Genomic DNA, 23,440 nt, shown 5'->3' on the forward strand with positions numbered 1-23,440 from the left:
AATGCTTTACATTAAGATTCCATAAGATTCCATAATAACTAACTTTATTTACTGCTTTAATTAACACTAACAAAACATGAAAAAGTCATTTAAAAGTATGAAATAGAACACTTGGGGTAGAGCTGTTACAAGAAAATAATCAATGATACGATGGTGTGGTGCAGCCTGACATGACACGTACTTACTGGTACCATCCCATGTTTGATTATTTTCCAGTTTTATTGTTTTATTTTCATGACTACATTTTAACAATTACACTTAGTGTATAACTCCTTCACATTGTTTTTATCATGGAGAGAAGCTGTGTCTAATATAATATGTAATATCAAATAGGTCTAATAATTTAAAACTAGTGTAAAAAAGGTCATCAGCAGAGATAACTGAAGGGTAAAAAGAGTTTCTCTGAATGCACACTTCATCATCCTGTGGAGCTTCGTCTAATCTGCATGGATAAGCATATGTTCTGGGGATGGATACGTTCAGATACTTTCAAAGTAATTATTGTTCACAAACGTAGCTTGAAAATGACATAGTGGTTTACGTTTTCTAGTGACGGGAATCACTGAGTTCAGTAACCTCTAACGCAGAAGTGATTACTATTCAGTGACTTCTTAATCAGTGAAAATCTCTGTTCAGTTCTGCACTGTTCTCTCACTTCCAGTTCTCTTTTACACCAAATCATCTATAGTAAAGACAAAACACAATAAACACTCTCATTTGTGCCAAACATGATCAAATTAATTCCTAAAATGTGGTTCATATGGTCATGTGATCTTCTGTACACTTTGTGCCATTGGCTAAAAATAATAACACACAGTTACGGCAATGTAGAAGTGGCCAGTATATATATTTAATAAGTCATTTAGTCATTTATACAACTAAAAAACACTTTTCTCACAGACTACTCTTCTTTATCAGAGCGTGGCCTGTCGCTCCAGCTCTTTGTAAGTCCAAAAACAGATTGTATTTAAGTACAGAATTAAGTTTTGTCTTCATTTTAAATCTATGAAAGCTGTAACACTGCTAGACAGAATCATTCAAGCAACTTGAGAGCTGCTATTGTGAGAATAAATGGAAAAGAAGCACAAAGTCAACAAGTCAACAAAGATTCACATAGTTATCAATTCTAACTTTTTTCAATTTCAGTGACTGACTCCCATGTGCTCAGTTAAATATTTTCATCTCACAAATCCCGACTACAGGGTGGTTACAGGGATAATCAGCCCAAGTCGATATGTTAGATTTAGCATTTTTATAGCCTGTTATAACACAGTCCTCATTGTTGTAATCATTGGGTTCCCCGTCCCACCAGAACCTGAAAACACAGAGAGAATCAGAATGTCTGTTATTTAACATCTGAAGCTTCAGACTGAGAGAAAAACTGCATCATGAGCAAATTTGAGTTCAGTGATGTCTTACGCAGTGGTCAGTGGTTTACCGTCCACCCATTTAAATTCCCGCTCTCTCTCTCTGTCAGTCAGACCAATCCAAGCTTCAGTACCGCCAGTATAATTACTGATGAACTCCTGTAATTGTAATAGCACAATATGAATATAGAAACTCACTTATTCTCTCTCTCTCTCTCTCTCTCTCTCTCTCTCTCTCACCTGTTCCTCTGTGCTGTTTATGATCACTAGGTCTGCTCCTCTGTCTGTGCAGTACTTTCTGCTCTCATCCCAGTACTTCTTTTCAGTAAAAATGTAATAAATGCTTGAGCTGAAAAATCTCCATCCTTGTAAATAGTGTAAATATTAATGCACTGACATAAATGCCATTTGATAACATAATGATTTATTCATAATAATTCAGAGATGATTTCATTTCCATATTAACACTTGGTTTGATGACAGCACTGTCATTAAGTCATGTTACTTAATTTATTTTAAGGAATTAATTCAAACAAAAAAAATAATGTCGATTATTAGTTTTTATTATGCTAACTTATGCATGTTTAGTTAAATGAAGCTTCATTTGTATAAAACTCCTTTTAGTGAATGAAATTTTATATTTTGTACACACACACACACACACACATATATATATATATATGTGTGTGTATATATATATACACACACAAAATATTAAATTTCATTCATTAAGAAGAGTTTTTAGCATTTCACATAAATACCATTATTAAGTAATATACACCTACCAAGTTTTAAAAGCGCGTTCTTCAGTCCTGATGCCTCCTGCTGTAACTGGTCTCTATGAAACAGTAACTGGTCTCTCTGAAACAGTAACAGGTCTCTCTGAAATTTTAACTGGTTTCTCTCATTTCTCATATCGTTGTAACTGGTCTGTAACTGGTCTCTCTCTGTATTCAGGTTGGTGTTTCTGGTCTGTAGCTGGTTGTTTTCTGTATTCAGGTTGGTGAATTTGATCCACAGCACTGTGACGGCAGTCAGCAGGAGAACACACAGCAGCAGCACACACACTGCTGTCAGTGTGTGACATCTTCCCCCTGCAGTGCATCCTGCTAGAGATGAATGGGCACAGATTCACATTTATTTTAGTCTTATTTTCTCTGAACAATCAAAACAGAGGTGTCTCTTAAGTCAATTTAAAATGTACATTAACAGCATTTGGCAGATGCCCTTATCCAGAGTGACTTACAGGACTTAATAGGCTATAGGTGAAACTACACACAGGTCATTTTTAATAATTTGAATGAAAGTCAACTGAAGCCAATTTTAGACAGTGAGATTTCAGCAACCTTTTCACACTATACAAGTTGAATCCTAATAAAATTCTACAACAGACTGTGCTACAACATCTTCTTCTATAAGAACAGGCCTACCATTAAAGGTTCACATAAACAGAAACAAGCCCTTGGTGTAATTCCTGCCATGAGAGATCTCTGGTGAGAGATCTCTCGTGTCTTTCATGAAAAAGACATTCTTTCTGCCACATTTTAACAATCCACTCTTCTTTTAAATCCTAAATGTTTCATTTATGTTTATGCCACTACTGCACTGTGCCATTGTTGGTGGATTTTAATCAAGCATTGTAGCAGAGGCCAAACTCTAAGAATACCAGGACTTTGCCATTGACTGTCTTTGGTTTGAGTGGCGCTAAATCGAATTGAAGCTGTTCTGTGAGCAAAGCAAAGCAAAACAGTGTTAGTATCATGTTCCTAATACAGTGGCTGGCGAGTGTATGACGTTGCTGACTCGAAATAAAGTCGATTGTTCATATTTAACTTTAGATTGTATGATCATGATGAAACTATGATACTAAAGTATTGTCTTTTTCTTCCTCATTCCCCTCTCCTTCCTCTTTTTTAATGGCAGATTAGAACCTTTAAGCGATTCAAAACTTCTACATAGTACTTCTTCTTTTTCTTATTTCTTAAAATTTGTGGAATGGCAGTTCATACCATCTCATAGTACGTGTTCGTTGTGATCTGATTTATTTTCACCTACGAACCATTGTAAAGATGTACTCTTGTAGAGTTTTTTTTAAATTCTATTACATTTTGCATATTTTACTTTATAGTTTAAATAGCTTACTTTAATAGTTTAAATTTTGTTGTTTTATTTGCTCTCATAAAGATATGAGAAAATTCTGACAAACAAATAATATGATAACAGTGAAAGAGAGAACATGAACTCATTTTAAAAAAATCTGTTTACAGCTGGTTGTGGAACAAGTTAGTTCCTGTTATTGCTCAAGTTATAACAGCTATAAACAGTCATTTCCTCAAGTTCTCTTGAAGTTAATAGGAATGAAATTTACAGTTTTTCACCGTAAAATAAAATGTAACCTACCCTTAGACTTGTTGGAAAACTTAAATTACAGCTTTACCCATGACAGTGACAAAGCCCTGACACCGGAGACTCTAAAACATCTGACACCACAGACTTTAAAACCTACTTACCTGTGTGTTCAGTCCGTAGGCTTTTCTTTACACACGTGGCTTCTGTGTCTTCTTTACTTCTACCAGCATCGGCAAGGTCATAGATTTCCACCACCTTCTCTATGCGTTCTCCTCTCCTTTCAGCGTAGTTCACATAATCAGAAACTAGCTCAGACATCTCTGATCACTGATGTACAGTGCCTCTGTTTGTATCTATTAACTTCCAATTGGTGTGTAGGCTGTAATGACATGGATCACCTATTGTGGCGGGTAAAATAGGGCAACCACTAATGTGTGATAAGGAAATGAGGAAGTCACCAAGCACCAGTGGAACTGAATGCGATTTTTGTGAATAAACTTGCATGGAACTTAGTGTAGATATTAAAAAATGTTTGCTAAACTTCAGTGTTATAATAAAATCCAGCAAAGTTTGAATGAAAATAAGATGGACGTCCCTAACACTTTTAGAACATTATATTTTTCCCACTGTATAATTAATATTCATACTCATTTGGTAATGACATCCTAAAACAAACAAATGTGTTACTGCATGAGGCAATTCCACAGCTTTCGGCAGTTGTGGTATTGGACTACTTTTGTTGGTTATTTTTGTCCACGGGTTGGGAATTTTGCACACATTGGATTAATTCTATTTATATATTAAACCTGTAATTGACAACATTATACTGTGATTTGCAGCTGCACTACAGAGAAAATTAATCAACACCTCCTGACCAATCAGAATCAAGATTTCAGCAGTGCTGTGCTATAAGATCCTGTAACCAACCAATTTATCTGTGTCTAATATAGCTAGAAAGAGAATGGGTGACTATAGTGAACATCACTGGATGGAATGCCAGTCCTGGATCCTCTCAAGGTTTCTGTCATCTCAGGGATTTTTTTCCTTGCCACTGTTGCCTCTGGCCATTTGCATTCAAAATAGTTTAGCGACAGAGCTGGTGAATCCAGCAACTGGTTTCGTAACTTGTCTCTCTCTATAGTCAGGGTGTTGTACCTGGTCCATAGCTGGTTGTTTTCTGTACGCAGGATGTTGAATTTGATCCACAGCACTGTGATGGCAGTCAGCAGGAGAACACAGCAGCAGCACACACACTGCTGTCAGTCTGTAACATCTGCTCCATGCAGTGTTAGCTCATATGGGAGAACAGATACAAACGGTCTGTTAGATGTGTGTTCATTTTTATTAGAACATTCATCACCAGTATGAATCCAAATAATTTAATACCTAGAAAACCTCATAAAGCAATCACAAAAATACAGAGTTTTTTAGGCAAATGTGTATGAAATTGCTGTGTGTGTTGAGTTTGTGGGTTGCACACAGACAAAGCAGGTAATTGCTAAGTGCCCTGAGTTGTGAGGGAGACCCCTAATGGCTGACATTAATGTCAAACTACAGAACTTTAGAACTCCCCAAAACCTCAGAAGGGTACTGTACAACTGTATACAAGGACCTCCCCTATAGTAGGACTGATTTCGCCACAATTTCTTTTTTTTTTGTGGATTTCTGATTCTTTATTAAGGTGTCTGGGTTATATAATGGCAATAAAGAAGGAAAGAAATACCAGGATCCCTTACATTTTCCTGCATGGGGCCTCCATAGTCCCTAGAATCGACTCCGTGTACACACACTACTGTACAGCTGCATGTCTGTGCTTGTCTGCTGTGTACTCACACAGTTTTGTTACTTTGCTGAAATGTGCAATCATAAAAAGACTATAAATATGACTATAAAAATGAAATAATAAATCAAAGATGACTTTAAAATATATGACTTATAGCTATATCTTTTAAAGTGGACACTTTGTTTTATTTTGCCTCTTACTTATTTAAATAAAGATTCAACTTTCAATATAAGGAGTCAAAGTTAAACGAGTAATTCTGATAGCCTCTTTCTCTCCACTGTCCTTTATGGAAAAAAAAAAAAAAGCTGAGATCACCTAAGTATAGACTCTGCCCATGTGTAATCACCATTCTTGATGGTAGAACCACCACCTAGGCTACTTCCTCACTTATTAGGGTCAATAAACTTACATTCTCCTTCTGTCTCATTTTCCTTTCTGCAGTTGATCCCTGTTATGACCCCGTGACAAGTCCAGGGAAGACTCAGGGTCAGTAACTTGTAACTAACCCTGTTGTGACCGGGCAGATGGACCAGCTAGGCTGATTAGTTCCAACAGAGGGAAAACATAAGTCTACAAACACCTTGTTAGTGTACAGAGTTTACTGTGCTTTCTTGTTCAACAGCGCTTAATATTTAAACACACATTAGCATGCCAATGCCAGACATAAGAGAAATATTTACAAAGTATTTACAAGGAGTATAAATAAGAAGGAAAAGAAAAAGGAAGTAAAATAGTCTCGTTTGGGTTAATCGTGAGCCTAAAAAAAAAAAAGAAATGGAGATAGTTGAGAGAGAGAATATCAAAATCACAAGCTCAGTTATTGTTAGTGGCCTTACTAACACAGAGTTAGATGAAGACTTATCAGACTTTCTAAATAGTCATGGTCGTCTATCCAGAGTTCTCCATATAGATGACCCACAATCTCCACACCATAAAGATGCAATTGTGGAGTATGAAAGTTGTTATGCCTTCACAACCCTTGAACCTTTGATGCCTACTTGCCTACTTGATGCCATGACTTCAAGAGCTCACACAATATCACCTACCAAATAAGGCCCTTGTCAAGCGTGTACCTGCCTATACTCGCTGAACACGCCACCTTGAGTTATTTCAGTGAACTGCAGAAGATTGCCAAGCTTAGCGGTAAATCATTTGACGACATCTTGAAGGAGCAGCTATCCAGATGCACAGAGTCAGCCACTGGTCACCTGAAAGAGACAAGTCAACTTTTTACCAGTGAGCCACACGTACATTACCCCCTCTCCCCTGATAGGAGCACTGACCTGACCCAACAATTGCAGAGCCCAGTTACAGCCAGAACAATGATGACAGAGAAGGAATCACCTACTGTCAGGGTAACTGAGATAAACCCACCAGAAGTTCAACGCATGGTGGTGGAGCACATTGTAAAGAGTGATGCAGCATCCTCACAGGCGCACACACCTTTCAGGCTCAGAGTGCTCTCTGGAAAAATCTCCCAGCCAAGTACTGAAGTTGACTACGAAACTTGGAGAAACAATGTGGAGCTCATTCTGCAAGATTCTTCCTTTTCTGACTTACATCGTTCGAGAAAGATTCTAGATAGCCTTCTGCCACCAGCAGCAGATGTAGTCAAACACTTAGGTTCACAAGCCCTTCCTTCAGCTTACTTAGACTTACTGGACTCTGCATTTGACATTGTAGAAGATGGCGATGAACTTTTTGCCAAATTCTTAAACACGCTACAAGATGCTGGTGAGAAGCCATCATTATACTTACAGCGGTTGCAGACAGTTACACTTACCAAGGCAATAAAGCGTGGGGGTGTTTCTTTTAAAGAAGCTGAAAAGCAGCTGCTTAAACAGCGAGGATGCTGGGATAATGTGTTGATAGCAAGGAAGTGCTGATGGAATGAGGAAAGCATCTTCTCACAAACCCTCTTCAAAGGGTCCACCTCCCACAGCAACTAAGAGGGCACTGGGCAGACCGAAGCCTGGCTATTGTTTCCATTGTGGTGAGGACGGTCACATTGCTTCTGCATGTAATGATGAGGCAAACCCCTCACTCGTAGCAAGCAAGAGGAGGCAGTTAAGGGAAAGACAACAATTATGGGACAGCCAGTATAGTTCTGACTCTTTAAACGAGATGTAGCTCTTGTGGAGGGACGCACAAGGGCAGGTGCATGTAGGCTTAGTCCCATTGACCCTGGTGAGATCCAGAACCACCCAAATATTTGTCATACAAAGTCCTGCTCTGTTCATATACCAAAAGGGCTGGTCGGTGCCAAGTGCACAGCACAAGTGTGTATTGAAGGCAAAGATTGCCACTGTCTTCTTGATACTGGGTCTCAAGTGACCACAATTTCTCAGTCTTTTCACAAACAGAACTTGTCAGACTTGAGCATAAATCCTCTGAACAATCTTCTGGAAGTGGAGGCTGCAAATGCCCAAAACGTTCCTTACTTGGGATATGTGGAGGTGAACATATCTTATCCCAAAGACTTTCTGGGATCAGAAGTTGAGGTGACAACTCTTGCATTAGTCATTTCAGACACATGCGCCACTACTCAGCCCAATGTATTAATAGGCACAGGTACTCTGGATTTGGCCTATGAGAAATACTTTGACACCAACTCTTCAAATTCTGAACCACTGCATTATGGGTATAGAGCAGTTTTAAAGACAATAGAGCACCGACACAAGCAGAAGGAAAATAGCAACATAGGATGTGTGAGGCTGCTGGGGGAAATGCCAGCTGTCATTCCTGAGGGAGAGAGCATTGTCATTGAAGGGGCAGTAAATGTCAAAGGCCATCTTACAGAGAAATGGGTTGTGATGGAACCTCCTGCGTCATCTATCCCTGAAAGTTTGTTGGTCACCAGTTGTGTACTTGCCTTACCTCAAATACCATCATGAAAAGTGCCAGTGGTCATGAGAAATGAGACGGCGCATGACATCATTATACCAAGGAAGAGTATTGTTGCAGAAGTTCATGCTCTTAAGCAAGTTGTGTCAAATGATCATAATCAAGCAAAAACTGTACCACCAGACCAGAGTTCAAACATGGAAGATTTGCATTTTGATTTTGGTAATTCTCCGGTACCCAAAGAATGGAAGAGGAGAATTGTTCAGAAGCTTTCTGTAATGCCTGAAGTATTCGCATTACACGACCTTGATTTTGGCCAAACAAAGTAAAGCATAGCATAAAACTCCACAATGAAACTCCTTTCAAGCAAAAAGCAAGGCGTATACACCCAAATGACTTGGAGGCTGTTTGAAGATATTTGGAGGAATTACTTGAAGCTGGGGTAATCTGTGAATCTGAATCTTCCTTTTCCTCACCCATTGTGGTAGTTAGGAAGAGGAATGGAGATGTCAGGCTCTGTATTAACTACAGAAAGCTATATTTCCAGACAATAAAAGATGCATATGCCTTACCAAATTTAGAAGAAAGTTTCTCAGTGCTCAGAGGTTCCAAGTGGTTTTCTGTTTTAGACCTCAAGTCTGGCTATTATCAAATAGAGATGGAGGAATCAGACAAACATAAAACAGCTTTTGTGTGCCCACTAAGATTTTGGGCGTTCAATCGGATGCCGCAGGGGATCACCAACGCTCCGAGTACATTCCAGAGGGTGATGGAAAAATGTATGGGCGGGATAAACCTCAAGGAGGTCCTTGTCTTCCTGGATGATCTGATTGTATTCTCAAAATCCCTGGAAGAGCATGAAGAATGTCTTCTCCATGTGTTAAATCGTTTAAAGGATTATGGGTTGAAACTCTCCCCAAAGAAGTGCAAGTTCTTTCAAACATCCGTGAAGTACTTGGGTCATGTTGTGTCCCAGCAAGGTGTTGAAACGGATCCTCAGAAAATTGAAGCCATAAAGACCTGGCCAAATCCAAAGACTCTGAAAGAATTGCGCTCATTTCTTGGATTTTCCGGTTATTACCATAGATTTATCCAGGATTATGCCAAGATTGTAAAGCCCCTAAATTCACTTACAGCTGGGTATCCACCTTTAAGGAAGAGTTTCAAAAGCAAGAATCAGGACAATCACTACTTGAATCCAAAAGAGCCTTTTTGTGGTCGATGGACTGCAAACTGTCAAAATGCCTTCGACATGCTTATCAACAAGCTGACTACTGCCCCAGTGTTGGGTTTTGCTGACCCAGGCCTACCGTATGTATTGCATACAGATGCAAGCACCACTGGATTGGGAGCGGCACTCTATCAAGAGCAGGAGGGTAACATGCGTGTGATAGCCTTTGCAAGTCATGGCTTAACAAAGAGTGAAGCTCGTTATCCTGCCCACAAGCTTGAATTTTTAGCCCTCAAGTGGGCTGTCACAGAAATATTTTGTGACTACCTCTATGGCAATACTTTCACTGTTGTCACGGACAGCAATCCTCTAACATACCTGTTAACATCAGCCAAACTTGACGCAACAGGCTATCGATGGCTTTCTGCCCTTGCAACCTTTTCCTTTAAGCTCCAGTATCGACCAGGAAAGTGTAACCTGGATGCTGATGGTCTTTCAAGGCGTCCCCATGATGGCCTGACGAATGACTATGTATCTTTGAAGGAGCAGGAACGTATTCATCAGTTTGCTTTGCATCACCTGCCTGAGGTTGAGAACTCTGATCTTGTTTGCCAAGAAGTCATTCAAGCCATTTGTGACAAACATCTGGTATGTCAAACTTTGGGTGGTGACAGTGTTCCTCTGGTTGGGTTTCTGTCCATGTTTCCAGAAGCTGTACCAGAGAGTTTTGAATATTTTGATGGGTTTCCTGTTGTTCCTAGTGTGTCTGAAGATGAGCTGAAGGAAAAACAGAGAGCAGACCCTGCAATACGAGAAGTTATACATCAGTTAGAATCTGGAGACACTTCACCACCAACAGTGAGAAAAGAGTTACCAGAGTTTCCGCTTTTGTTGCGTGAGTGGAAAAGTTAGAGCTGAAGAATGGGATTCTTTATAGGAAGAGAACAATTGGTGAAGAAATTCAGTATCAGCTGGTTCTTCCAGATGAGTTCCGAAATGTGGTTCTGAAAAGTCTACACGATGATATGGGACATTTAGGACTAGAACGAACCCTGGATCTTGCCAGAACTTGTTTCTATTGGCCCAGGATGGCAAATGATATTGGACATAAGATAAAGACTTGCAGTCGATGTGTGTGTCACAAAGCCTTACCAGAAAGAGCAGCTCCATTGGTTAACATCAAAGTTTCCAGACCTCTCGAATTAGTCTGTATGGACTTCCTTTCATTGGAGCCAGATTCCAATAACACAAAGGACATCTTGGTGATTACTGATTTCTTCACAAAATATGCGGTAGCCATCCCTACTCAAAACCAGAAAGCCAGGAATGTAGCAAACTGTCTCTGGGAAAATTTCATTGTTCACTATGGCATCCCTGAAAGATTGCACAGTGATCAAGGCCCGGATTTTGAATGCAAAACTATTAAAGAGCTGTGTGAAATTTCTGGGATTCATAAGGTTCGAACTACACCATATCACCCAAGGGGAAACCCTGTTGAACGGTTTAACCGTACACTCTTAAGCATGCTTGGCACCCTCAAGGACCATGAAAAGAGACATTGGCGTGATTTTGTCAGGCCGGTTGTACATGCCTACAATTGTACAAAGCATGAAGCAACTGGATTTACACCATATGAACTGATGTTTGGGTGTCAGCCTAGATTGCCAGTAGACCTTGCCTTCAATGTACCTGTAAGTCAGAGTCATCGAAAATCGCATTCTGAGTATGTTCAAACTCTCAAAACACATCTTCAGGAGAGTTACCAACTAGCTACAGGGAATGCTGCCAAAACTGCTTACAGAAACAAGCAGAGATATAACAAAAGAGTATTAGAATCTGTTTTGGAAATTGGTGATGGTGTACTGGTCAGGAATGTGAAGTTGAGAGGTAAACACAAACTGCCTGGTAGGTGGGAGTCTGTGGTTTATATTGTTGTAAGCCATGCAGGTGGTTTCCCTGTCTATTCTGTAAAACCTGAAAACAAGGACGGCCCCCTTCGAACTTTGCACAGAGACCTTCTGTTGCCCTGTGGGTTTTTTGTCACCTGTCAAAGAGAGTCATGCTGAGTCTAAAATGCGTAAATGGCCAGCAACACGACAAAACCCAGAGGTAAACAATCATGATCAAGAGAGTTATCTTAACAATGATGACGATGAGGAATGGGTGGCAGACATTCCTGGACAACCTCAAATCTCAGACACCACAAAACTCATACAGGAGTATGATATGGTGAGATATCCAAAAGACCCACCTCTTGAATCTACTGACCCTGCAGAATCAATTCCTATCCACCTAGGAGATAATTCTAAAGACACCTCTTGTAACATACATTCTGAGAACCTACCTGAGGTAGCAAATGTACAACCAAGAGAATACTTACCTGACCATTAATACTTACCTGAAACTGGGCAACCTGGAAATGTCAGAGAAATCAGTCACTTACCTGGACTGAGTCCAGAACAGCAACACAAATCTGAAACCTGTATGGAGATACAGTCTGAAACAGATACAACTAATGTCAATGCAAACATACCTGATCCTCTGGTTGACACCACTGCAATTTAGCCCAATGAGTCAGATGTACCTGAGGAAGAAATAACTCTGAGTGAGTGTGAACAAGATGAAAATCAGATAAATGTTCCAAGAAGATCTCAAAGAGTTAGAGAGCAAGCAAAAAGGTTCACATACCCTGAGTTGGGAAATCCTTTAGTTACAATCATTCAGTCCTTATTCCAAGGTTTGAATTTGGCCTTCACAAACTCACTCACAGAGCAGATTAGTGACCCTGAGTTCCCTCAACCTATAACTGTACAGCCAGTGGGTATCATGCAAAGGGACTTGCATGGGTTTAATGGGGGAGGGTGTAACCCAGGTTAAAATGTTAACAGTTGACAGAAATATAAATACACAACATCAAGTACCTAAAATAAAAAAAAAAAAAAAAAAAAAGAAGAAATCTTAAAATACCTTCCTGGGTTACTAAACTATTCAATTGAAATGTTTAAAACACTGTTTTAGCCATTGAGGAGAACAGAGACTGTTTGTTACATATCAGCCACCTGCAAAGGAAAGCAACTTTACCTGAGTAACCTCTATCCTGATAGGACTGTAAAGACTGTTACATTTTTTTCCTGCAGACAAGAGTTGGACTGAGTTGATTATAGATGACTGACGGTAACCAAAATTACTGTACATAATTGTGAAACCAGCTTTGAGAATATTGCATTCATTTTCTTATTTTTTTTCCCTTGAATGTTGAGTTTTAGTGATGTATTCTTTTGTGTCAAACAAAAAATGTTACTTTGAAGCAGTCTGAGTAATACTGTGTAGTGGAAACCACCGAATATATATGAGGAAAAACCAAACTCAAATTGATTAGGCCTAAAAGCGAACATAATAAACTGGTATTAGATCTAAACTATATAGGATAAAACAACTATGTGAACAAAGCTAGTTAAATTAGTGCAAATAGAAGAAAACCTATAGGAAAAAGAAGGGGGTAATCAAACATTTTATATATTTCTTTCATTCTTTATTTTTTCCCCATTCTTTCATATTATGATTGTAATTTCTTTTCTTTTCTTTTTTCTTTTTTTGTGCAAAGTGACATCTTACAATTGCTCACTTTTTGTCAATATAAGCCGGCAGTTCAAACACATTTGGTGGTCTGTGTGAGTTTCATTACTGCTCCTCAGAACCTAAATACTGGTCCAGCATACCTCAACCTGAGAGTGACACGAGTGTTACACATGGTAGCTGAGTCGAACATGACATGTCGTTCCAGGTCTTACTAACGTTAAAACTCAAAATCTCAGCACAGTCCTCATCACCTAGATTATTTGGTTCTCCAAAACGCCAGGGCCTGAAACCCAGAGAATCACAATCAGACTCAGCTCAGTAGCATGTAGTTTAACACAGTCTATAATCTATAATCTGTTAAAAGCTGGGTTGTCAAAAACAAGACAAGTTAAATAATGACTTTGAATATTTAGTTGGGCTGGTCCTTCCTGCAAAATGAGATATTTGGAAATAAATACAGAATTAATTTCTGTTCTTACGCAGTGGTCAGTGGTGTACCATCCACCCATTTCCACACCCCCTCTGTGTCTCTGTCACTCAGACCAATCCAAGCCTCATTGTTTCCCAGCTGTTTAATGATGAACTCCTGTGATTGAGAACACAATATGAATATATAGTGATTTGTTCTCTCTCTCTCTCTCTCTCTCTCTCTTACCTGTTTATGATCACCAGGTCTCCTTCTCTACTTCTACAGTCTTGTCTGCTCTCACTCCAGGTTTTCTGCTCAGTAGAGATGTAGTAAAACCTGGAGCCCAAATATCTCCATCCCACTTTGCTTTCTGAATCTGATCAGGCAGTAGGACTGATCAGTTCAGTGTATTTCCATAAAACATAATTACAAATAATCAGGTGGTGGTGTCATAGGACCTCCCCACCTGTGATCTCATATTACAGCAATTTGCCAATAATTTTTTCTTTTTTTAAGAATGACATACGTTTATCCATTTATTGTTACATTTAATGTAATGGAACACCTGCTGAAAATGTACTGATTGGCACAAAGATAAATGTTAAATACACTTCTCACAGATAAGATCAACTATGAAGCATTTTTCTTTGTTAAATAAACAATTATTTTATCCATTTATTATTATTCCATAGAAACTATAACATTAGAAATTTAGGAAATGAACCAATACCTTCTGACCAATCAGAATCGAGAATTCAGCAGTGAAAATTTCAAACAAAAGTTTACCATTTACAGTTGTTTTGATTGATTTGCTCACCTATAGCAGTTAGGTTCTTCTGAAGGGCGTCTTTTTTCTTCTGTAACTTCTCACTCTTGTCTTTCGTGTCATTATAACTGGCTTGTAAATTGATCGTTTTATTTGTCAGTTCCTTCATTTTGGCTTCTTGTTGATCTTTCTCCCTATTCAGGTCATAATTAGCAGACTGCAACTGGTCTCTCTTTAGTCAGGTTGTTGTAACTTGTTTGTAGCTGGCTGTTTGCTGTATTCAGGTTGTTGTATTTGATCCACATCACTTTCACGGCAGTCAGCAGGAGAACACACAGCAGCACACACACTGCTGTCAGTGTGTAACATCTGCTCCATGCAATGTTGAGTCCTAGGTCACATTATATCTACATTATGTCTAATCATTCATGACTTGTCTTTTGTGTTGCAGTGTTTAAAATAGAATGGAAAAGGACAAGAAATAGCTAAAACTCTGAAAAAAGGGGAAAAACAACAATAGCAAAAGAATGATTCATGCCATTTACAGTATACTTATCCATATCACATAATTACGCTACATCTCGAGCCATGTTTATTTGCGCTGTAATCTAGTTTTTTACATTAATTTCCTTATTTCTGTCAAACAGAAAGAAGGCGTTATTATAAACTCTAAATTGCCATGAAAAAAAGTCATGAGAATTTTAAGGATTTTTTTCTATGAAATATTCAACATTAATTATAGCCATTTATCCCTCACACAGTCAAGTAGACATATGAAGCAAAAGAGAGTAATTCAGGACAAAATCTCACCTTGCTCTTTCAAATATGAACCTTGTTTTTTAAATGCAGTAGCCTGTGTGTGTGTTTGTGTGTGTGTGTGTGTACCCAAGTTTTTTATGGTGCGGTCAGTGCCCCGGTCATCTTTGTCCAATCCATTCATCTTGCCTTCATACAAATTATTGCTGAAAACTGATAGATCCTTACTGTCCTGACAATCAAATTTATTTTCAGTAATCAAATTTAGAATTGGCATATATGTCCTGTCCAGTTTCCATTCTGCCCTTTTTCAGTAACTCATTTTGTGTTATCATTCCTTTTGGCTTTGATCCATGTATCAGGATTATCCTAACTGCGACACACTTTTAAGTCAGCATGTGTATATGCTTATCCAAGATTTTTTTCTATGAATGAGGAAGTCATGAAGTTTTTCTACTTTCAGAAATGAAGAAAGAAGCAAATTGACCTGAGGACATGAACTCTGTATGAACATCCAAACAATCTCCTTAAATAAGTCATTTAAAAGAAGCAGTGTTCAGATAAAATGACCTACTATAACTTCATGAGCATGTTGATATTGCTGATCCTCCCTTTATCCAGAAGATATTAATTATTACCCACATATGGGGTTATAGAGTCACAGTATCATGCACTTACAGTACAATAATATACAGTATGTATCTAAAATGCAGTACATTAGAACACAATATTAAATATTAATGCTGATATGTTGCAATGCTTTACATTAAGATTCCATAAGATTCCATAATAACTAACTTTATTTACTGCTTTAATTAACACTAACAAAACATGAAAAAGTCATTTAAAAGTATGAAATAGAACACTTGGGGTAGAGCTGTTACAAGAAAATAATCAATGATACGATGGTGTGGTGCAGCCTGACATGACACGTACTTACTGGTACCATCCCATGTTTGATTATTTTCCAGTTTTATTGTTTTATTTTCATGATTACATTTTAACAATTACACTTAGTGTATAACTCCTTCACATTGTTTTTATCATGGAGCGAAGCTGTGTCTAATATAACATGTAATATCAAATAGGTCTAATAATTTAAAACTAGTGTAAAAAAGGTCATCAACAGAGATAACTGAAGTGTAAAAAGAGTTTCTCTGAATGCACACTTCATCATCCTGTGAGGCTTCGTCTAATCTGCATGGATAAGCATATGTTCTGTGGAATGGATATGTTCAGATACTTTCAAAGTAATTATTGTCCACAAACGTAGCTTGAAAATGACATCGTGGTTTACGTTTTCTAGTAACGGGAATCACTGAGTTCAGTAACCTCTAACGCAGAAGTGATTACTATTCAGTGACTTCTTAATCAGTGAAAATCTCTGTTCAGTTCTGCACTGTTCTCTCACTTCCAGTTCTCTTTTACACCAAATCATCTATAGTAAAGACAAAACACAATAAACACTCTCATTTGTGCCAAACATGATCAAATTAATTCCTAAAATGTGGTTCATATGGTCATGTGATCTTCTGTACACTTTGTGCCATTGGCTAAAAATAATAACACACAGTTACGGCAATGTAGAAGTGGCCAGTATATATATTTAATAAGTCATTTAGTCATTTATACAACTAAAAAACACTTTTCTCACAGACTACTCTTCTTTATCAGAGTGTGGCCTGTCGCTCCAGCTCTTTGTAAGTCCAAAAACAGATTGTATTTAAGTACAGAATTAAGTTTTGTCTTCATTTTAAATCTATGAAAGCTGTAACACTGCTAGACAGAATCATTCAAGCAACTTGAGAGCTGCTATTGTGAGAATAAATGGAAAAGAAGCACAAAGTCAACAAGTCAACAAAGATTCACATAGTTATCAATTCTAACTTTTTTCAATTTCAGTGACTGACTCCCATGTGCTCAGTTAAATATTTTCATCTCACAAATCCCGACTACAGGGTGGTTACAGGGATAATCAGCCCAAGTCGATATGTTAGATTTAGCATTTTTATAGCCTGTTATAACACAGTCCTCATTGTTGTAATCATTGGGTTCCCCGTCCCACCAGAACCTGAAAACACAGAGAGAATCAGAATGTCTGTTATTTAACATCTGAAGCTTCAGACTGAGAGAAAAACTGCATCATGAGCAAATTTGAGTTCAGTGATGTCTTACGCAGTGGTCAGTGGTTTACCGTCCACCCATTTAAATTCCCGCTCTCTCTCTCTGTCAGTCAGACCAATCCAAGCTTCAGTACCGCCAGTATAATTACTGATGAACTCCTGTAATTGTAATAGCACAATATGAATATAGAAACTCACTTATTCTCTCTCTCTCTCTCTCTCTCTCTCTCTCTCACCTGTTCCTCTGTGCTGTTTATGATCACTAGGTCTGCTCCTCTGTCTGTGCAGTACTTTCTGCTCTCATCCCAGTACTTCTTTTCAGTAAAAATGTAATAAATGCTTGAGCTGAAAACTCTCCATCCTTGTAAATAGTGTAAATATTAATGCACTGACATAAATGCCATTTGATAACATAATGATTTATTCATAATAATTCAGAGATGATTTCATTTCCATATTAACACTTGGTTTGATGACAGCACTGTCATTAAGTCATGTTACTTAATTTATTTTAAGGAATTAATTCAAACAAAAAAAATAATGTCGATTATTAGTTTTTATTATGCTAACTTATGCATGTTTAGTTAAATGAAGCTTCATTTGTATAAAACTCCTTTTAGTGAATGAAATTTTATATTTTGTACACACACACACACACACACACACACATATATATATATGTGTGTGTATATATATATACACACACAAAATATTAAATTTCATTCATTAAGAAGAGTTTTTAGCATTTCACATAAATACCATTATTAAGTAATATACACCTACCAAGTTTTAAAAGCACGTTCTTCAGTCCTGATGCCTCCTGCTGTAACTGGTCTCTATGAAACAGTAACTGGTCTCTCTGAAACAGTAACAGGTCTCTCTGAAATTTTAACTGGTTTCTCTCATTTCTCATATCGTTGTAACTGGTCTGTAACTGGTCTCTCTCTGTATTCAGGTTGGTGTTTCTGGTCTGTAGCTGGTTGTTTTCTGTATTCAGGTTGGTGAATTTGATCCACAGCACTGTGACGGCAGTCAGCAGGAGAACACACAGCAGCAGCACACACACTGCTGTCAGTGTGTGACATCTTCCCCCTGCAGTGCATCCTGCTAGAGATGAATGGGCACAGATTCACATTTATTTTAGTCTTATTTTCTCTGAACAATCAAAACAGAGGTGTCTCTTAAGTCAATTTAAAATGTACATTAACAGCATTTGGCAGATGCCCTTATCCAGAGTGACTTACAGGTCAGACTTAATAGGCTATAGGTGAAACTACACACAGGTCATTTTTAATAATTTGAATGAAAGTCAACTGAAGCCAATTTTAGACAGTGAGATTTCAGCAACCTTTTCACACTATACAAGTTGAATCCTAATAAAATTCTACAACAGACTGTGCTACAACATCTTCTTCTATAAGAACAGGCCTACCATTAAAGGTTCACATAAACAGAAACAAGCCCTTGGTGTAATTCCTGCCATGAGAGATCTCTGGTGAGAGATCTCTCGTGTCTTTCATGAAAAAGACATTCTTTCTGCCACATTTTAACAATCCACTCTTCTTTTAAATCCTAAATGTTTCATTTATGTTTATGCCACTACTGCACTGTGCCATTGTTGGTGGATTTTAATCAAGCATTGTAGCAGAGGCCAAACTCTAAGAATACCAGGACTTTGCCATTGACTGTCTTTGGTTTGAGTGGCGCTAAATCGAATTGAAGCTGTTCTGTGAGCAAAGCAAAGCAAAACAGTGTTAGTATCATGTTCCTAATACAGTGGCTGGCGAGTGTATGACGTTGCTGACTCGAAATAAAGTCGATTGTTCATATTTAACTTTAGATTGTATGATCATGATGAAACTATGATACTAAAGTATTGTCTTTTTCTTCCTCATTCCCCTCTCCTTCCTCTTTTTTAATGGCAGATTAGAACCTTTAAGCGATTCAAAACTTCTACATAGTACTTCTTCTTTTTCTTATTTCTTAAAATTTGTGGAATGGCAGTTCATACCATCTCATAGTACGTGTTCGTTGTGATCTGATTTATTTTCACCTACGAACCATTGTAAAGATGTACTCTTGTAGAGTTTTTTTTAAATTCTATTACATTTTGCATATTTTACTTTATAGTTTAAATAGCTTACTTTAATAGTTTAAATTTTGTTGTTTTATTTGCTCTCATAAAGATATGAGAAAATTCTGACAAACAAATAATATGATAACAGTGAAAGAGAGAACATGAACTCATTTTAAAAAAATCTGTTTACAGCTGGTTGTGGAACAAGTTAGTTCCTGTTATTGCTCAAGTTATAACAGCTATAAACAGTCATTTCCTCAAGTTCTCTTGAAGTTAATAGGAATGAAATTTACAGTTTTTCACCGTAAAATAAAATGTAACCTACCCTTAGACTTGTTGGAAAACTTAAAGTTACAGCTTTACCCATGACAGTGACAAAGCCCTGACACCGGAGACTCTAAAACATCTGACACCACAGACTTTAAAACCTACTTACCTGTGTGTTCAGTCCGTAGGCTTTTCTTTACACACGTGGCTTCTGTGTCTTCTTTACTTCTACCAGCATCGGCAAGGTCATAGATTTCCACCACCTTCTCTATGCGTTCTCCTCTCCTTTCAGCGTAGTTCACATAATCAGAAACTAGCTCAGACATCTCTGATCACTGATGTACAGTGCCTCTGTTTGTATCTATTAACTTCCAATTGGTGTGTAGGCTGTAATGACATGGATCACCTATTGTGGCGGGTAAAATAGGGCAACCACTAATGTGTGATAAGGAAATGAGGAAGTCACCAAGCACCAGTGGAACTGAATGCGATTTTTGTGAATAAACTTGCATGGAACTTAGTGTAGATATTAAAAAATGTTTGCTAAACTTCAGTGTTATAATAAAATCCAGCAAAGTTTGAATGAAAATAAGATGGACGTCCCTAACACTTTTAGAACATTATATTTTTCCCACTGTATAATTAATATTCATACTCATTTGGTAATGACATCCTAAAACAAACAAATGTGTTACTGCATGAGGCAATTCCACAGCTTTCGGCAGTTGTGGTATTGGACTACTTTTGTTGGTTATTTTTGTCCACGGGTTGGGAATTTTGCACACATTGGATTAATTCTATTTATATATTAAACCTGTAATTGACAACATTATACTGTGATTTGCAGCTGCACTACAGAGAAAATTAATCAACACCTCCTGACCAATCAGAATCAAGATTTCAGCAGTGCTGTGCTATAAGATCCTGTAACCAACCAATTTATCTGTGTCTAATATAGCTAGAAAGAGAATGGGTGACTATAGTGAACATCACTGGATGGAATGCCAGTCCTGGATCCTCTCAAGGTTTCTGTCATCTCAGGGATTTTTTTCCTTGCCACTGTTGCCTCTGGCCATTTGCATTCAAAATAGTTTAGCGACAGAGCTGGTGAATCCAGCAACTGGTTTCGTAACTTGTCTCTCTCTATAGTCAGGGTGTTGTACCTGGTCCATAGCTGGTTGTTTTCTGTACTCAGGATGTTGAATTTGATCCACAGCACTGTGATGGCAGTCAGCAGGAGAACACACAGCAGCAGCACACACACTGCTGTCAGTCTGTAACATCTGCTCCATGCAGTGTTAGCTCATATGGGAGAACAGATACAAACGGTCTGTTAGATGTGTGTTCATTTTTATTAGAACATTCATCACCAGTATGAATCCAAATAATTTAATACCTAGAAAACCTCATAAAGCAATCACAAAAATACAGAGTTTTTTAGGCAAATGTGTATGAAATTGCTGTGTGTGTTGAGTTTGTGGGTTGCACACAGACAAAGCAGGTAATTGCTAAGTGCCCTGAGTTGTGAGGGAGACCCCTAATGGCTGACATTAATGTCAAACTACAGAACTTTAGAACTCCCCAAAACCTCAGAAGGGTACTGTACAACTGTATACCTCCCCTATAGTAGGACTGATTTCGCCACAATTTCTTTTTTTTTTGTGGATTTCTGATTCTTTATTAAGGTGTCTGGGTTATATAATGGCAATAAAGAAGGAAAGAAATACCAGGATCCCTTACATTTTCCTGCATGGGGCCTCCATAGTCCCTAGAATCGACTCCGTGTACACACACTACTGTACAGCTGCATGTCTGTGCTTGTCTGCTGTGTACTCACACAGTTTTGTTACTTTGCTGAAATGTGCAATCATAAAAAGACTATAAATATGACTATAAAAATGAAATAATAAATCAAAGATGACTTTAAAATATATGACTTATAGCTATATCTTTTAAAGTGGACACTTTGTTTTATTTTGCCTCTTACTTATTTAAATAAAGATTCAACTTTCAATATAAGGAGTCAAAGTTAAACGAGTAATTCTGATAGCCTCTTTCTCTCCACTGTCCTTTATGGAAAAAAAAAAAAAAGCTGAGATCACCTAAGTATAGACTCTGCCCATGTGTAATCACCATTCTTGATGGTAGAACCACCACCTAGGCTACTTCCTCACTTATTAGGGTCAATAAACTTACATTCTCCTTCTGTCTCATTTTCCTTTCTGCAGTTGATCCCTGTTATGACCCCGTGACAAGTCCAGGGAAGACTCAGGGTCAGTAACTTGTAACTAACCCTGTTGTGACCGGGCAGATGGACCAGCTAGGCTGATTAGTTCCAACAGAGGGAAAACATAAGTCTACAAACACCTTGTTAGTGTACAGAGTTTACTGTGCTTTCTTGTTCAACAGCGCTTAATATTTAAACACACATTAGCATGCCAATGCCAGACATAAGAGAAATATTTACAAAGTATTTACAAGGAGTATAAATAAGAAGGAAAAGAAAAAGGAAGTAAAATAGTCTCGTTTGGGTTAATCGTGAGCCTAAAAAAAAAAAAGAAATGGAGATAGTTGAGAGAGAGAATATCAAAATCACAAGCTCAGTTATTGTTAGTGGCCTTACTAACACAGAGTTAGATGAAGACTTATCAGACTTTCTAAATAGTCATGGTCGTCTATCCAGAGTTCTCCATATAGATGACCCACAATCTCCACACCATAAAGATGCAATTGTGGAGTATGAAAGTTGTTATGCCTTCACAACCCTTGAACCTTTGATGCCTACTTGCCTACTTGATGCCATGACTTCAAGAGCTCACACAATATCACCTACCAAATAAGGCCCTTGTCAAGCGTGTACCTGCCTATACTCGCTGAACACGCCACCTTGAGTTATTTCAGTGAACTGCAGAAGATTGCCAAGCTTAGCGGTAAATCATTTGACGACATCTTGAAGGAGCAGCTATCCAGATGCACAGAGTCAGCCACTGGTCACCTGAAAGAGACAAGTCAACTTTTTACCAGTGAGCCACACGTACATTACCCCCTCTCCCCTGATAGGAGCACTGACCTGACCCAACAATTGCAGAGCCCAGTTACAGCCAGAACAATGATGACAGAGAAGGAATCACCTACTGTCAGGGTAACTGAGATAAACCCACCAGAAGTTCAACGCATGGTGGTGGAGCACATTGTAAAGAGTGATGCAGCATCCTCACAGGCGCACACACCTTTCAGGCTCAGAGTGCTCTCTGGAAAAATCTCCCAGCCAAGTACTGAAGTTGACTACGAAACTTGGAGAAACAATGTGGAGCTCATTCTGCAAGATTCTTCCTTTTCTGACTTACATCGTTCGAGAAAGATTCTAGATAGCCTTCTGCCACCAGCAGCAGATGTAGTCAAACACTTAGGTTCACAAGCCCTTCCTTCAGCTTACTTAGACTTACTGGACTCTGCATTTGACATTGTAGAAGATGGCGATGAACTTTTTGCCAAATTCTTAAACACGCTACAAGATGCTGGTGAGAAGCCATCATTATACTTACAGCGGTTGCAGACAGTTACACTTACCAAGGCAATAAAGCGTGGGGGTGTTTCTTTTAAAGAAGCTGAAAAGCAGCTGCTTAAACAGCGAGGATGCTGGGATAATGTGTTGATAGCAAGGAAGTGCTGATGGAATGAGGAAAGCATCTTCTCACAAACCCTCTTCAAAGGGTCCACCTCCCACAGCAACTAAGAGGGCACTGGGCAGACCGAAGCCTGGCTATTGTTTCCATTGTGGTGAGGACGGTCACATTGCTTCTGCATGTAATGATGAGGCAAACCCCTCACTCGTAGCAAGCAAGAGGAGGCAGTTAAGGGAAAGACAACAATTATGGGACAGCCAGTATAGTTCTGACTCTTTAAACGAGATGTAGCTCTTGTGGAGGGACGCACAAGGGCAGGTGCA

At 38.4% G+C, this 23,440-nt stretch overlaps 2 protein-coding genes and 1 long non-coding RNA gene across 3 annotated transcripts; all 3 read right to left on the reverse strand.

Moving 5' to 3' along the window:
• Nucleotides 1–276: 276 nt before the first annotated feature.
• On the reverse strand, nt 277–4,879 carry LOC128317054 (CD209 antigen-like). Its single transcript, XM_053230857.1, has 5 exons — nt 3,878–4,879; nt 2,153–2,476; nt 1,608–1,732; nt 1,420–1,526; nt 277–1,315 (listed from the first exon to the last, which is right to left on the reverse strand). The coding sequence occupies exons 1-5, from the start codon at nt 4,032–4,034 to the stop codon at nt 1,165–1,167; spliced, it is 864 nt and encodes a 287-aa protein (XP_053086832.1). The 5' UTR covers nt 4,035–4,879; the 3' UTR covers nt 277–1,164.
• Nucleotides 4,880–12,630: 7,751 nt separating this feature from the next.
• LOC128317647 (uncharacterized) lies at nt 12,631–14,660 on the reverse strand. Its single transcript, XR_008301178.1, has 3 exons — nt 14,320–14,660; nt 13,573–13,679; nt 12,631–13,376 (listed from the first exon to the last, which is right to left on the reverse strand). It is a non-coding gene; the product is annotated as an uncharacterized LOC128317647 (long non-coding RNA).
• A 1,961-nt stretch (nt 14,661–16,621) lies between these two features.
• On the reverse strand, nt 16,622–22,867 carry LOC113544330 (C-type lectin domain family 17, member A-like). Its single transcript, XM_053230858.1, has 5 exons — nt 19,661–22,867; nt 17,931–18,254; nt 17,384–17,508; nt 17,200–17,306; nt 16,622–17,095 (listed from the first exon to the last, which is right to left on the reverse strand). The coding sequence occupies exons 1-5, from the start codon at nt 19,815–19,817 to the stop codon at nt 16,945–16,947; spliced, it is 864 nt and encodes a 287-aa protein (XP_053086833.1). The 5' UTR covers nt 19,818–22,867; the 3' UTR covers nt 16,622–16,944.
• Nucleotides 22,868–23,440: the final 573 nt, after the last annotated feature.

The sequence above is a fragment of the Pangasianodon hypophthalmus genome, chromosome 28 (assembly GCF_027358585.1).
Source record: "Pangasianodon hypophthalmus isolate fPanHyp1 chromosome 28, fPanHyp1.pri, whole genome shotgun sequence".
Lineage (NCBI taxonomy): Eukaryota > Metazoa > Chordata > Actinopteri > Siluriformes > Pangasiidae > Pangasianodon > Pangasianodon hypophthalmus.